The sequence below is a fragment of the Hippocampus comes genome, unplaced genomic scaffold, assembly GCF_001891065.2.
Source record: "Hippocampus comes isolate QL1 unplaced genomic scaffold, H_comes_QL1_v1.1 scaffold694, whole genome shotgun sequence".
NCBI lineage: Eukaryota > Metazoa > Chordata > Actinopteri > Syngnathiformes > Syngnathidae > Hippocampus > Hippocampus comes.
Window position 1 is genome coordinate 93,198 of NW_017804889.1, and position 13,414 is coordinate 106,611.

Consider the following 13,414-nt stretch of genomic DNA (forward strand, 5'->3'; position numbering starts at 1 on the left):
CCACCCCCTGACAAGCCACTGCCTTTAATGGAAATTTATTGGCTGTCGATTGGAAAAGCAATTGTGGCCTCCTTCCTAACCTTTGCATCTTTTGTCAAGGTCAGAAAAAATGAGAAAGTCATACACAATTACGGGTTCAGATACAGGATTATTCATGAGACAACCCCCGACCCCCCCCCCATAAAAAAATAAGAAAAATTAATAAATAACATTGAATGTAGTATCTGTTGTATTTTCAAGTACGGTGAAGGATTTCGAGTGAGATTTAAAAAAAATCCTCTTCTCTGTATCTTGTTTTGCACCGTTTACTGACTTGTATCATTCGTCTTTGTACGATGTTATTTCCAAGACCCCCTGCCCCCCCTCCCTAAATGGCACTCAAAGCAGCGCAAGCGGCTATCGATTGTTCGGGTACGAGAAGAAGTTACATAACTACCGACCGACCAATCCAGGGTAGCCAATTCACTTTTTTTTGCTTAACTACAACCACCTAGCTACCAGTCGAACCAACAACGTAGCTATTTACATGACACGACCCAAATATCAAGTGTCCAACCTAACGGGAACCAATAAACAACAATAAAGTTGACTCTGACGGATCATGTTGAGTTCTGCAACGTCAAATCCCACCCAGACAATATTTGTCTAAAGAACGCACGATCAATACATCACCAACGGTTTAGACAGCGGCACTTATTGCGCACTGATCTAATTAGGAGAAATGATCTGATCCTCCTGTTTGGAGTCTTTGCGTTCCGCCCGACTCAGACATAAAGAACTGGACCGCCCACTCGCTAGCCCTGCACAGCATTCAAAGACACTATCTTTACTGTCATTCCCTCGACGGGCTTCTCGGTTCCAGATCCCGGCACGACACCTGCGGGCTGTTTTCCGCTCTCATTTTCAAGTCGTCGCAAACGCAACCCCCGACGGACGCCGAAGCACGTGGCGGACGCGCGCCGTCTTCGGGCCACAATTGCCGCCGGGCGCATCCCTCCCCGTTATTGTTCACAGACTTCCCGCCGAGGGACAACAGTTTCCACGCAGGGGGGGCTCGCCGGCTGTAATAAATCCGTCAAAATCCAAAACGATTGCCGGGGGACGCGCAGTTGCCGAGCAGCGTCGTCTCCGACTCAAATCTCCAGAGGTCACATCCTTCATAGTCGATGGCGGCATTAGATCAAGGAAAGAGTCAGCCGACAATAATGGCTAATGTGCAAAAAAATGATATAAAATAAAAAAGGCGGGCCCACCGGTGTCCCTGCGGACTTAAAGGAGGACTAACACATGTCATGTCTGGCAGAAATCAAAGTTGCGTGTCTCCAGTGAAGTCCCGACGTCATTGCTGCAACATGCCGAGAAGCACCAGAAGAAATGCCGTGTAATTCAGAGAGAGAAGAAGAGGCAGAGAAGGTCCCCAACTATTGGGACCCCCAGTCAAACGCAAATGATATTTTTGTTCACCGTGACGGGGGTTTTGAAGTTACAATCTTCATTGTACGTTGATTCAAAAAATAACAACAATAATTATATTTAAAAATTAGCTGTGCCTAGAGTTCATTTGATGCCCCCCCCCAAAAAAAAGCATTATTCATTCAGCCATTGACAAGTTAGTAGTTTGTTCTTTCAGTGAAGTGAGTTCAATCGGATTTTGCGTGTAATCTGCACTCTCCCAATATGATTAAGCATCTCCCTTCATGTTTTTGAGGGGGGGGGGGGGTGCAAAATCAGTCAAATCATTCGCGCAACTTTATATCCGTCATAACCATGAGGTAAAAACCTCACATTGGAAAAATAAAAGAGCAGCTAATTGATGCGCTGGCTTTGCCTTAGCCTGGAGAAGCGCACGCCATTCACTTCATTCCTTCCGCCTACGTTGCCCGGATATGATCCAAAATTGCTTTTTGTTCTTGGAATTTCACCGCAACCCGTTTAGGCAACAAACGTTATTTCTTGGAATGAATGACAATGAAGTGAAATCTGTGATGTCAATTTAGATGAGGAAAAAAAAAGTCACCAGCATTTATTTGTTAACGGTCAAATATCTCCAATTCGTCGAGCACAACTCACTCAGGAATAACTTTGGAAGCTCTCATTCAGGAACAAAGCTTCAAGCTCAAAATTTGATCACACGCACACGTGCAATATTCCTCCAGATCAAAAATTTAAAGATGCAATATGTGCCAAATGAGAGCCACAGGACATCTCTGAAGTATTGACGCAGCTGCAGGACATCGCAAGTAAAACTAATAAACCCATAAAAGAGGACCAAAAAAAAAAAAAAACTTTCTTAAAGTGGGATTGACGTGCAGCGGAAAAGGGCGTGACACTCAAAACGGAACATTACCGCGCGTCATGACTCACGCGTCTTGACGGGCTGCTTTTACAATCGTAAACGCTCCGTTCCGACCAGGCGCTGAAATCCGCGCAGCGAAGCGAAAGCAAAAGCAAAAGCCGAGCAGTTCACTCACCAGCACGTTGCCTTGCATCTTGGCCGTCTCGATCAGGTTTCTCTCCTTCATGCTGCAATGAGCGTGGAAAGCTTCACTCGTCGTGGGGGCCACACGCGGAGCGAGAAGCGAACAACACCGGACTCGGACTCGTCCGTGGTCAATGCGTGCGGATGTGATCGGACGCTCAGCCTCGCGCGCGTGCCCCCCACCCCCCGGCGTGAATACAAAGCAACGTGGCCGCGCGCGCTCACGTGCAGCGGGCGTGCGCGGAGGGAGATCGGCAGACGTGATTTCTTGACGCGCGCGCGCGTGAAGGGGAGAGAGTGCGGCGAGTGCACGCTGGCGTGGCAGACCGGCACGTGGAACGATACGAACGCCCGGTAGAAGGGATTCCGACGCTACGAAAACGCCTGCCCACCAAAATCCACGTTTTTGTTTGAACAGTTTTGTGTAATTATCAAATCGTGTGTAGAGTGAACTACTTTGCTGTAAAACACACTTGCGAGTTTAGGTAACAGACCAATCTTGTCATTTTCCCCATTGAAACGACACAATGCGTTCAGTTGCAGCAATGATATATAAAACAGGAGTGATTTACACCCCTCGAAAAATGTTTAGAATGGCCTCTTTATGCCCAAAAAAGTGCCTGACTAAAATGAAACTTCCGTTTTCACTCCAACAAGGTTCCTTGGTTTCAAGATGCCACGTGACGGCAGTGAAACGTCTGACCAAATGAAGCTACCCTCTTCATTTCGATATGAGCACTTAGATGCCACAGGATGGTGCCAAAGCATTACTTTTACGTTAGACGTGGCTTTGGCCTGAGCAAAAAAAAAAAAACTAAATGAGAGGGGTTTTTTTATGTGTGAAATAAAATGGAATTTTTCCATTGTGAGACTAATAAAGGTTTTCTTATCTTAAAAACAGAACAGCAGCCCCCCTAAAAAAAAATGTCTGATTTACTCTTTTTTTTTTCCATTCACACAATGTTAAGAAATCCATTCAGAACACCCCCCCTAAAAAAATGTCCGATTTACTTTTTTTTCCATTCACACAATGTTAAGAAATCCATTTGGTGAAGCAGTTGGACAAACTAATAATGTTTCATGGTCAAGCCGTATTAATGAATTAATTCCATTTTGAGTTTGCGGCTGAAATTTTAAAGCACTTTAGCGGTTAGCGGCCTTGAGGATAATATTTTTAAAAAACCACCCACATACAGCTTCGCCACTCATTAACCCCCCCCCCCCCCTTTCACCTCGATTACCCCCCCCCCCCATTTCATCTGAGCTCCGCTCTATAAATCAATAACCCTCAAAGTCTGAATTTAGACAGTGCATTAAAAGCCGCGATGGTGCAACGCTGGAGAGAAATACGAAGAAGTGAACAAATCCACGTTTCAGATAAATCCCACTCGGCCAAGGAAGAAGATGAGGGAGCGTGGGGAGGTTATGCTATTAATTACTGGGAATAACAAGTGTCAAAACAAGCTCGCGGGAGGCCACGGGGTGGCCCGCGACTCCAGCTGGACTGCTGACAGCAGAAATATAGCGGCTGGACTTGTTATCAGCCGCCGCGATGCGGTAAAAGCCCCTCGTAGCGCTCGGCTAACATCGACACACCGCCAAGCGAAGGCGTTTTGGGAACGAGCCGGGTTGTGAAGCTAAATAAGCATCTGGCTTGCGTGGGGAGAGGGGAAAAAAATGGCAAGCTTGGCGGAGGTCTTCAGGCAGGCCAAACGTCTGGAAAGTTGTCAGCCAGGATAGTGGCCAAAGCCGCGTGCGAGCCGCGGGGAGGCCCGCGAAAATCTGCTTCAACACATGTCGCCTGATGGCAACGTTGAGCCAAAACCTCTCAAAATATTTTTTTATAAATAAATAAATGATCAGCGCAGTCATGGAAAAACCAGACCAAAAGGCTGCTGCAGGCAATCAAGCAGGCAGGTGGGGAAGCAGGTAAGTGAGAAAAAACGTGGTTTCACAAGTCTGCACACCCTCTTAGAACGGCCACCACCATGCTTCACAGTGTTCTTATTTTTCATAATTTTTGTGCAAGTATGGCCAAACTTGCATCACACATTCAGGCGTATTAACGACAGAAAACATTTTGACATTATCTTGATTGAATTGTTCTCAAACCATGAAAAAAAAAAGAAAAAACTATTTAACTCATTCACTCCTAAAGACGTTTTTAAACGTCTTTTCAGACTTGGTCCAGAATTGGTTTTGAATGAGTTTAAGTAGGGGTGTGTTGACTTTTTATACCCACCGTAGATCATTCGGTAGGTACATAGAACTGGAAAGACAGAAAAGCCGATTCAAATATGAACAAAATGAAAGCCCAACATTTCCCATTTTCACGCTTTTCTGATGACGCTCTCGATCTTTCTTTCTTGGGTTGCTCATTGCCATCGCCAAGCTCCAAAAACAACCGAGCGGGCCCCCCAATTCCCAAAGGAGTGAGCGGCACTTCCAAGAAGTGACACAATCACCCAGCACAAATAAACTCCTCCCCCCCACAAAGCCGTGGCGGCACAAATCGATGTTTTCATTATCACCTTAATTACGCCGCACGACGTCTTGTCACGTGTGGGCCCTTTTTCAATGACAGCCTGAGGGGAACAAGACGCGTGGGGGGCGGGAACTGCACAGATTCACCCAAACAAGAACACCGCTCGACTGGATTGTTTCGAGCCCTTGAATTTCTTTCTATTGTGCAAGATAGCATTCATCAGAATTACCTGCCGAGAGGAGCTATCGCAGTCACGGGGACGATTGCGATTTTACAAGTGCTTGCAAAGATTTGAACATAGCCCCACTTACTTCACTCTAACCCCCGCTCTTCATCGATAGTTGCCGCCGAACCCAAATCGCCAAAGACGAAAACATAGGACATTTCACGACAATGACCTTGGCACGCCTTTCCATCGCAGGAGCTTCGTGGGCTTTTTGGCCTCAACTTTTACACAAGATACAGATTCATCAGGCACTCGCTATCTCAAGCATATTGTATTATTCCTCCTCAAATGAAAGTCAAAATGCCAGGCACACGTTTCCCCTCATTTGTATAGCAGCTTTGGGCTGACCTTGCCCGCCCCGAGCTGTCGCCGAGGACAGATCGTTACCACCTCGAATGAATTTGGTAGCAGGGGGAGAGGGGAAAAAAAAAAAAAAAAAGGCTGCTCCTCTGCGCGTTCATCTCCATGCGGGAGGTCTATTAGCGTTATTGCGACCCCATGCAGTTCTACGGTGGTATTAGAAAACATCACCTTACTTGCTGATTTGGTTCATAAAACTTTGTTGAGGCTTCTCTGTTGGGACAAGACTTTCGATTCTAATGACACAAACACATTGTAAACATATCTGAACCCACAAAAAAAAACGTGCAAGCATAAAATGCATAGCAAATACTGTACATAGTGTGTGTGTGCCTTTAAGAGGCGGGTCCTGATCCGTTAACGCGCAACATTTGGCCATTTGTTTTGTACTGTTCCGCTAAATTGCAGCAAACCACTGAAAAGTAGACAGGCAACTTTGGCTCTCCTTTCCAACATGCAAGGGCATTACAATAAGAATTGTAAAACGCCACCCCCCTCCACCCCCAAAAAAAATATTTTCATAATCCGCAGTTTAGTGAGTAATACTCAATCTCAGGATATCATTTCAGGTGTTAAAACAGAGCTGTTACTGTAATTATTTCCCGACCGGAGGAAACTTCTCTTTGCCCCGGGCGGTGTGAATTTTAATGAAACATTTGGCGGAGAACAGCAGGCGTTTGTCAGGAACATGGACGGGGGGCGGGACTCGCAGCTTTTCACCTGTGACTGCACATGTGAGAAAACAACTCGACTGCAAAGGCTCAGGTGAAGAAAAGTCACCGCCAGCCCCTTCGTGCGTAGCAATCACTCGAGTGGAGAGTTCTTCAGAATTTCTTTCTTTTGACGCAGGATGTCAAATGCGTCCATTGCGACAATGCAGTGCTATTGAAAAGCGCGAGAACAAGACGAAATGCTACCGAATCGCTTTCCATCGTCATCCCTGATGCACTTTTTCTATGCTTAAAAAAAAAAGCACTCATCGTTCTAGCATGAAAGGGTTAAAGTCGCCGCGGCATGTATGAATGCAACGATTCCAGGAGGACGACTTCATGACGGTTCCAATCATTAATAACGAGATTATTGGCACGAGACCTATCCAATTAGAAAACCCTGACTTAAACCAGATGAAGCATTTACTCACTGTCACCATGCCGGCGTGAGAAATGAAAACATTTTCGCGGTCAATAGAAGGCTGGCTGGCTAATGAAAAAAGATGGGGCGTTTAATAAGATCCGGGAAGGCGGCGTACTTGTTGCCTGCCTGGCGCACTCGCTTGTACTAGGCAGGCCCCAGCTCGGTCAACATTTACGTTAAAGTCCGACCGTGGCATCAACAGACCGTTAAATGATGAAAGCCGGTGGTGGCGTAACGCTAACAAGCATTAAAGTTGACGGATGGCTCCATTAGGTTGGCCGGCGGAGGCTGCACGCTCATGTTTACACTCATTTTACAGCAATTCCTTTTCTTTAATTCCAATTAAGGGCTACAGCACATCTTGGGAGTGGGGGGGGGGGGGGCTTTAAGACCAGAACGAACACAATTATGAATGAGACAAATGAAAAACTCTTCTAAATAAAATAACAGCCACTTAGCAGTTGAGCTAGCCGGCTAGTTATCTAGCTGACACATTGCGGTGGGCCTCAAATTTGAAATTATGGAGCACTTAACATTGTCTGAATAATCATTCGATTATAAAAACGATAAGGCTGCTAAGCTAACTACTTGTGATAATACGCCAAGTGATGCCGTTAGCTGGCAGTGAGCGCACAAGCTAGCCTCAAATTTAATTAAAAACATGGAACATATAACATTGTTTGAATAATCATTCGATTATAAAAACGACAAGGCTGCTAAGCTAATTGTGATAATACGCCAAGTGATGCCGTTAGCTGGCAGTGAGTGCACAAGCTAGCCTCAAATTTAAAAACATAGAACACTGAACATTGTTTCAATAATCATTCAATTATAAAAACTACAAGGCTGCTAAGCTAACTAATTGTGATAATACGCCAAGTGATGCAGTTAGCTGGCAGGGAGCGCACAAGCTAGCTGTAGGTGATCCAAATTTTTAAAACTTTGATACAGTAGACACATATATATGTATACGTTTGAATATTTTCCCCCCTTTTGAAATAAACTCCCCAAGAAAGAAAAAAAAACATTTTTTTTACCAGCTAACCATTAGCCTGACGAAACAACCATCTCTTGGAATTTGACTCACCAGACCATTACTAAATTATTGCCCACAGAAACATCGACGACATGGTATAAATTCTAAAAACATTAACTTTTAAACGTAAAAATAGCCTTTGTCAAAAATATATGCATGTTTAAAATAAAACCACAAGCTCAAACAATCATGCTACTTTGGCGATGCGAACAGGCTAACTTGAACAGTTCAATTATCTGTCATAAAATTTGACCCGTCATGTGTCATCGGAGGATCGGCGAACGTGACAGGTGTCATCCTCTCGGGAACATCCGCTGCTCTCAAATCTTTCATTTCCATACTGCGCCCGCGTAGAAGCCGATATCTCTTACGCGAACGCACGTTTGGGAAGATTAACTACAGGAATATTCTTTGGCGTCTGATAGCGGCGGCGGTGCGGGCCTATCGCGTCACCCAAGGTGCTTTCTGGGCCAATAGCGCGGCCATCAATCAGCGGAGTCGGAATCGCTGTTCACATGCAAATCAGCGGCGGGAAAAATTGCAGGAAATCGCCTGAACGCGAAGGAGGATGGCGCGACCACAAATTTGCTAGATGACAGTCTGAATTTATGTTCTAAGACGTTATTTTTCATGTAACACAATTATTGACATCATCAAATAAATACACACATGCGCCCAGTCTGATGAGAGCCTTCTAGAAAATTCCGCCATGGAGGAAAATAACGCGCAGTTGCATTATCTATGATGGTGGAAAATGGACTCATTAAAAAGAAAATGCCTCCACTTGAACACGAATAGAAATCTGGACGATGGAGTGGAAGCGGCCAACGTTCTTCACTTTTTTTTTTGGGCCGTGGGAAACATCAATATTTAACAAAAGACACCAATGTCGTTTATGTTCTTGTGGCGTGAACGCATACAGTTCAGAGCGCCGCCATTTGTCAACTCAACACATATCGCCCGCCTACAGCTGCCGAGAGCGCGCACACACAGACACACACACACACAAAACACACACCAAGTATGAATGCGTTTGCAATAAATCCAGAAAATTGCCTTCGTCTGTTTGGCGGAAATGGGATCTCGCGTAGTAAGAAGTCAATACAGTGCTACCTTGACTTACAAGTTTAATTTGCTCGCTGTCCAAAATTGTAACTCAATTTACTTACCAAATTTCTCCATTGAAATGAAATAAAATGCAAGGACTCCATTTCAGCCCTGTGAAAAACACTTTTTTTTTTTTTTTGGACAGCTCTTAAACCTGAAAAACTCATCTGAGTCAAGGCACCACTTTAACTCCAGCAAATGCACATCATTAAGGGGCGCGCACACTACTCAAAAGTCCAAAAGTGCATATTCCTGCATATTAAAATAAATAAAAATACAATCCAGGATCTGATTGTTAGCAAGGATTTTCCTTTGTAATTATCACCAAAGGCTACAAAGCGCTACCAACAAGACAATGCGATAAAACTCCCCCGGCCGGGTAGCTCACATCACCAAAGGATGTATTTGTTTTTTTTTAAATACATTTCAAGAACAAAATGAGAAAATAATGAGCAAGATGGGGAGTTATGGCACAGGATACAAAAATGGTTTGGTTGGAAGGGGGAAAAAAATAAACAAAGCGCACAAGCACGGAATCAATAGCAATCGGCCAGCTAATATCAATATTAAATGTCATCAAAACAGGCTGACGGCAAGGAATAAAGAAGCTGAAATCAGGTCAAATAACAAATATGTATTCGATCAATCCCTGTATATCGTTTATGTGTATCTATATGATGTAAACGCGAATGAAGCCTCAGCATCAGATATGGTCGGCTTTGGTACCTCTCAAAAATGTCTTGTATAAAATGTTGAAAAACATCATGAAGGTTTAATATTTCTCCAGTTTGGAGCCGTCACTTCTCGACGAAAAGTCTTCCGTCTTGCCGATTATTAGTCCATGTCAGAACGAGACCCTTATTGATTTTCAGCCACCAAATGCGGACAAATGGCAACATTTGCAGTCATGTCAGCCCCTCCCCCGCCCCCCACCCCCAAAAAATCTAATTTCGACCTAATAATGATGAATAAGGTGATGCAGGCAGGTATGGAACAGATAGATACGTTTACGGGCGCTATAAATATTGCAGATGGAGCTGTTTATCTGCTCCCCGGGGAACGCCGAACAACAAATAACACAACAGGAGCGGTAAACAAGAGGCCAAGGGGGGGCGGGGGGGTGGGGGAATCTATTTCTGAACAGTTCTCTTGATATCCCACCAAGACCACTCAACGTGTCCATGAGCACCACTGCGTGGGCGACACGGATACGCAATGTACAAATAAGTAAGGACAAAGTGAGGTTTTAAAGCTTTCACAACTCATCTTTTCAAATGTTGGGTCTGAATGGCTGGACTGCACACAGCCTATTCCCAGGATTGTCCTGTTCGTTCCACAACACCAATACAAAATATGCACGCGAGGTGCAGGTTTTGGTGTGAAATCATCTAAAACTTTGGGACATTCTGGCATGAATTTCGCGCTTATTTACAGTCCACGTGGGGAAAACGATGACTGCAAAATACGACGATATAAAACCAGACATGTCGTATTCCGAAATCTACGACGCCGTAAGTAAACCGTGACATGGCGACGGACAACTTTGGACCAAAGCTCAGTGTGCTGTGAAGCATTTCCACGGATTTGTTGTCGTCATCACGGCCACAGCATTGGGTACACCTAATCATAATCAGGGTTTATTCTTCAATACTATTTGAGAAGGCTCAGTTTGTCCAATTTTGGCAAACTTGTGCATCCTGGTGGCAGCGTTTAGGGACTTAGGTGGTCATGAACATAATGACACAAAATTTACTCAGTAGCGCCCACTGGATGGATAGAGAAATTAAATCGCCCCTGCCGCCAATTTCACTAACTGACGGACCCTATTTTATCCGGCGGTGAGAGGGGAATCGATCGTCATTTCCATAAACTCCTGCGAGGGTGCTGAAGTGATAACCGCGCATTATAAAGTCTCGCAGCGAAATGAGCGCGTCAATCCATACTTGGCGCAGTCGGACGGGACGGTAATTATCAAAGCACTGCCCAGCACCTGAAGAACTTTCAAGCGGGGGGGTGGAGGCTTTCTAACATCCGTTTGACACTTTGGCTCTCCGAAGCAAACACGGGATAACACCTGGATTAAGGTCTGGAATAAGACCAACAATAACATTCTGAATAACACAAGAAATTATTCCAGGAATGTTAGGGCTTGTAATAACACCTGGAATAATTTCAGGAACAATACCTAGAATAAAAAAATAAATAAATAAAAAAAATTTAAAAAAGTAACATTTGACAAAAGAAAAAAAAAATCTGGAAAAATGTCTGCAATCAATTCAGGAATAATTAGGATATAAATTCAGGACCGGTGCCCAGAAAAAAACACAACATAAGGAATAAAAGGCCTGGAATAACACCTGGAATAAAAAGCAGATTATTTGCAAGCTGCTTTCATTCAATTGCAAAGACAAACGGATCTTTGATGGACAAATTATTATTATCCCCTAAAAAGAAGTGACGGGGACCAAATTGGATTTTGCTGTGATCACATTTGTCGAACTTTGTGGATGAAAGAACCAGTGAAGTTGAAATGGGAGCCATTCTAAAAAAGTGAGCGCTAATTAGGATTTTGCGAGCACGCGGCGGGCCGCAATGTTGTCAAGGGCTCACGCGGTGCAATAAAAGCGAAAAAATATATGTATAAGATGGGGAAATGTGAAAAAATAAATCAAAATAAAAAGACTTTACAAGGACCTCATCTATTGAGAGGTACGCGAAAATAACAGAACAGGGAATACATTACGATCGCAATATTTTTGTGCTACTATTATTTATCTTGCAACAAAATCTGACACTTAATTAGAGTGAAATCATATCTGGAAGAAAGGATCCAAAAACTCTCTCAATTCATGTCGATCACGTTTCATCGTGCCCAACTACTTGTGTTACACTGCCATCTAGTGGCTAACATAAGTCCTGCCACAATATTTGGCCTGCACCTCATCAAAAAAATATGCCACGCATTCAATCGAATGATAGAACCAACAAGACTCCATATGCCTATTTTTAATAACACAAATTAAGGCACATACTTAATGATTAAAGCAATTTTTTTTGCATGATGAAATGAGACACAAAAGGACTTAAAAAGTTCCTGAATAAATTAGGCGCTTGAAAAAGACTCCATGGTTCAAATGAAAATTGTGAGCATGTCGGAGAGCCCCCCCCCCTACCCCTCCCCCGCCCAAACCTATCATTAAGGTCTTTCAAAGGATTTCCCCAAATCGATATACCTGAAAATGTAAATTCAATGCGATTGTGATTTGAATCGAATCGTTGGGGAGGAGGGGGGGGGGGTAAATGAATCGTCGCTCTCCTAATGTAACGCATGGATCGTGCGCGTTGACAGATACGCGCACGCACGCGTTTTGTTTTGTTTTTTCGAGCCATCCACCCATTTTCTCCAGTTTTTTTCCCCCCTGCAGTCTCCCCTTTTTTCCATCTGCGCTCAAAACAAACACACGCGCGCGCGCGCACACTCAGCCTCGCGACAGAAAGGGGGAGAAAAAAAAAAAAAAAGTTCCCACCTTCCCCGCCTTGGAGCATCTCCGGTAAGCGTTTGTGGCTCCCGCTGTTTGGTTCATGTTGCCAACTTGTCCAAAAACACCCGAAACAAGTTCACTAACAAAAGGCGGCAGATGTTCGGCTCCCACAAAAGGTCCGCTTAGGCTGCCAAGTTTTGTTTCGTTTTTGCTTTTCCTCGGGTCCAAACTGGGAGTCGGTGTCGGCGTGCGTGGGGCGTCCGAATGAGCCCGCACGTCGCGCTCGCTCTTCTCGCTGCGTGTGAGCGGTGCGATCGCGCATGCGCAAAAGACTCGAGGAGCGAGCCTTTCACTCGCGTCAACGCTGGAAAGCCATTTGAGCCGACCTCAGGCTACTAGTTCCTTTAATTGTGCATCTACTAGTGAAGTTTTAGCCACTACTATAGGGTGCACTGGTAGAATGACTACAGGTTACTAGTGAGGCAAAACTGTGGACTAGTTTACCTTTGTCTCATGCTTGTACTACTCGACGAGCAATAGATGTTACCGTCAAGCAATTTTATCACACGAGGTGTCAAGTGGGACACCGTTTTTTTTACCTGATGCAGTTGTCATTCTAGAATTGTGTCTACGAGTTACGAGCTTGGCCAGAGAGCAAATTATTCACACCATCAAAGTCAAGGCAGCACTGATCTGCCGGATCAATAGTTTTTTGACAATGTCAATCTCATGCATAATTTATGATTTGGATCTTCATTTATGCAACGCGTTCTCGTAGCCGTGGAGTGCCGGGTGTATTTTTAATACTTGATGCACGACGGAGGTCACATCCAGCCAGCGCCTTCACAAGTAGACCTTGATGGTCTGCGGGCGCCACACCCACACCCACACCCACACGTTACAATTTTGAGCTATTTACCAACGTGCACCATTTTCTCACACAGGACGGGATGCCGTTCAAAAATAACTCAGAATTAACCCGCTGCGAATGTTTGCGTCTGAAAATCAAACTCAAGAAAAAAATAATAAATAAATAGTTTCGGAGTGATTTTCATCATCTCGGAAAAGTTGGAAATGTCAAAAGGTAAAATCTATTGGGGGGTGG

At 44.4% G+C, this 13,414-nt stretch overlaps 1 protein-coding gene across 3 annotated transcripts in view; it reads right to left on the minus strand.

The window, feature by feature from the left end:
* Positions 1-13,414, minus strand: part of dpp6a (dipeptidyl-peptidase 6a) — a 109,579-nt gene that overhangs the window by 85,747 nt on the left and 10,418 nt on the right. Inside the window, exon 1 of one of the 3 annotated variants that reach the window (XM_019882689.1) lies at positions 12,355-12,582. The exons of 1 other annotated variant lie outside the window; for it this stretch is intronic. In XM_019882689.1, coding sequence (XP_019738248.1) covers positions 12,355-12,411 — 57 coding nt within the window. In that variant the 5' untranslated portion in view covers positions 12,412-12,582. Of the gene's footprint in view, positions 1-2,471; positions 2,574-12,354; positions 12,583-13,414 lie in introns of those variants that run through there. One more of the 3 variants, XM_019882706.1, reaches the window with a different exon arrangement.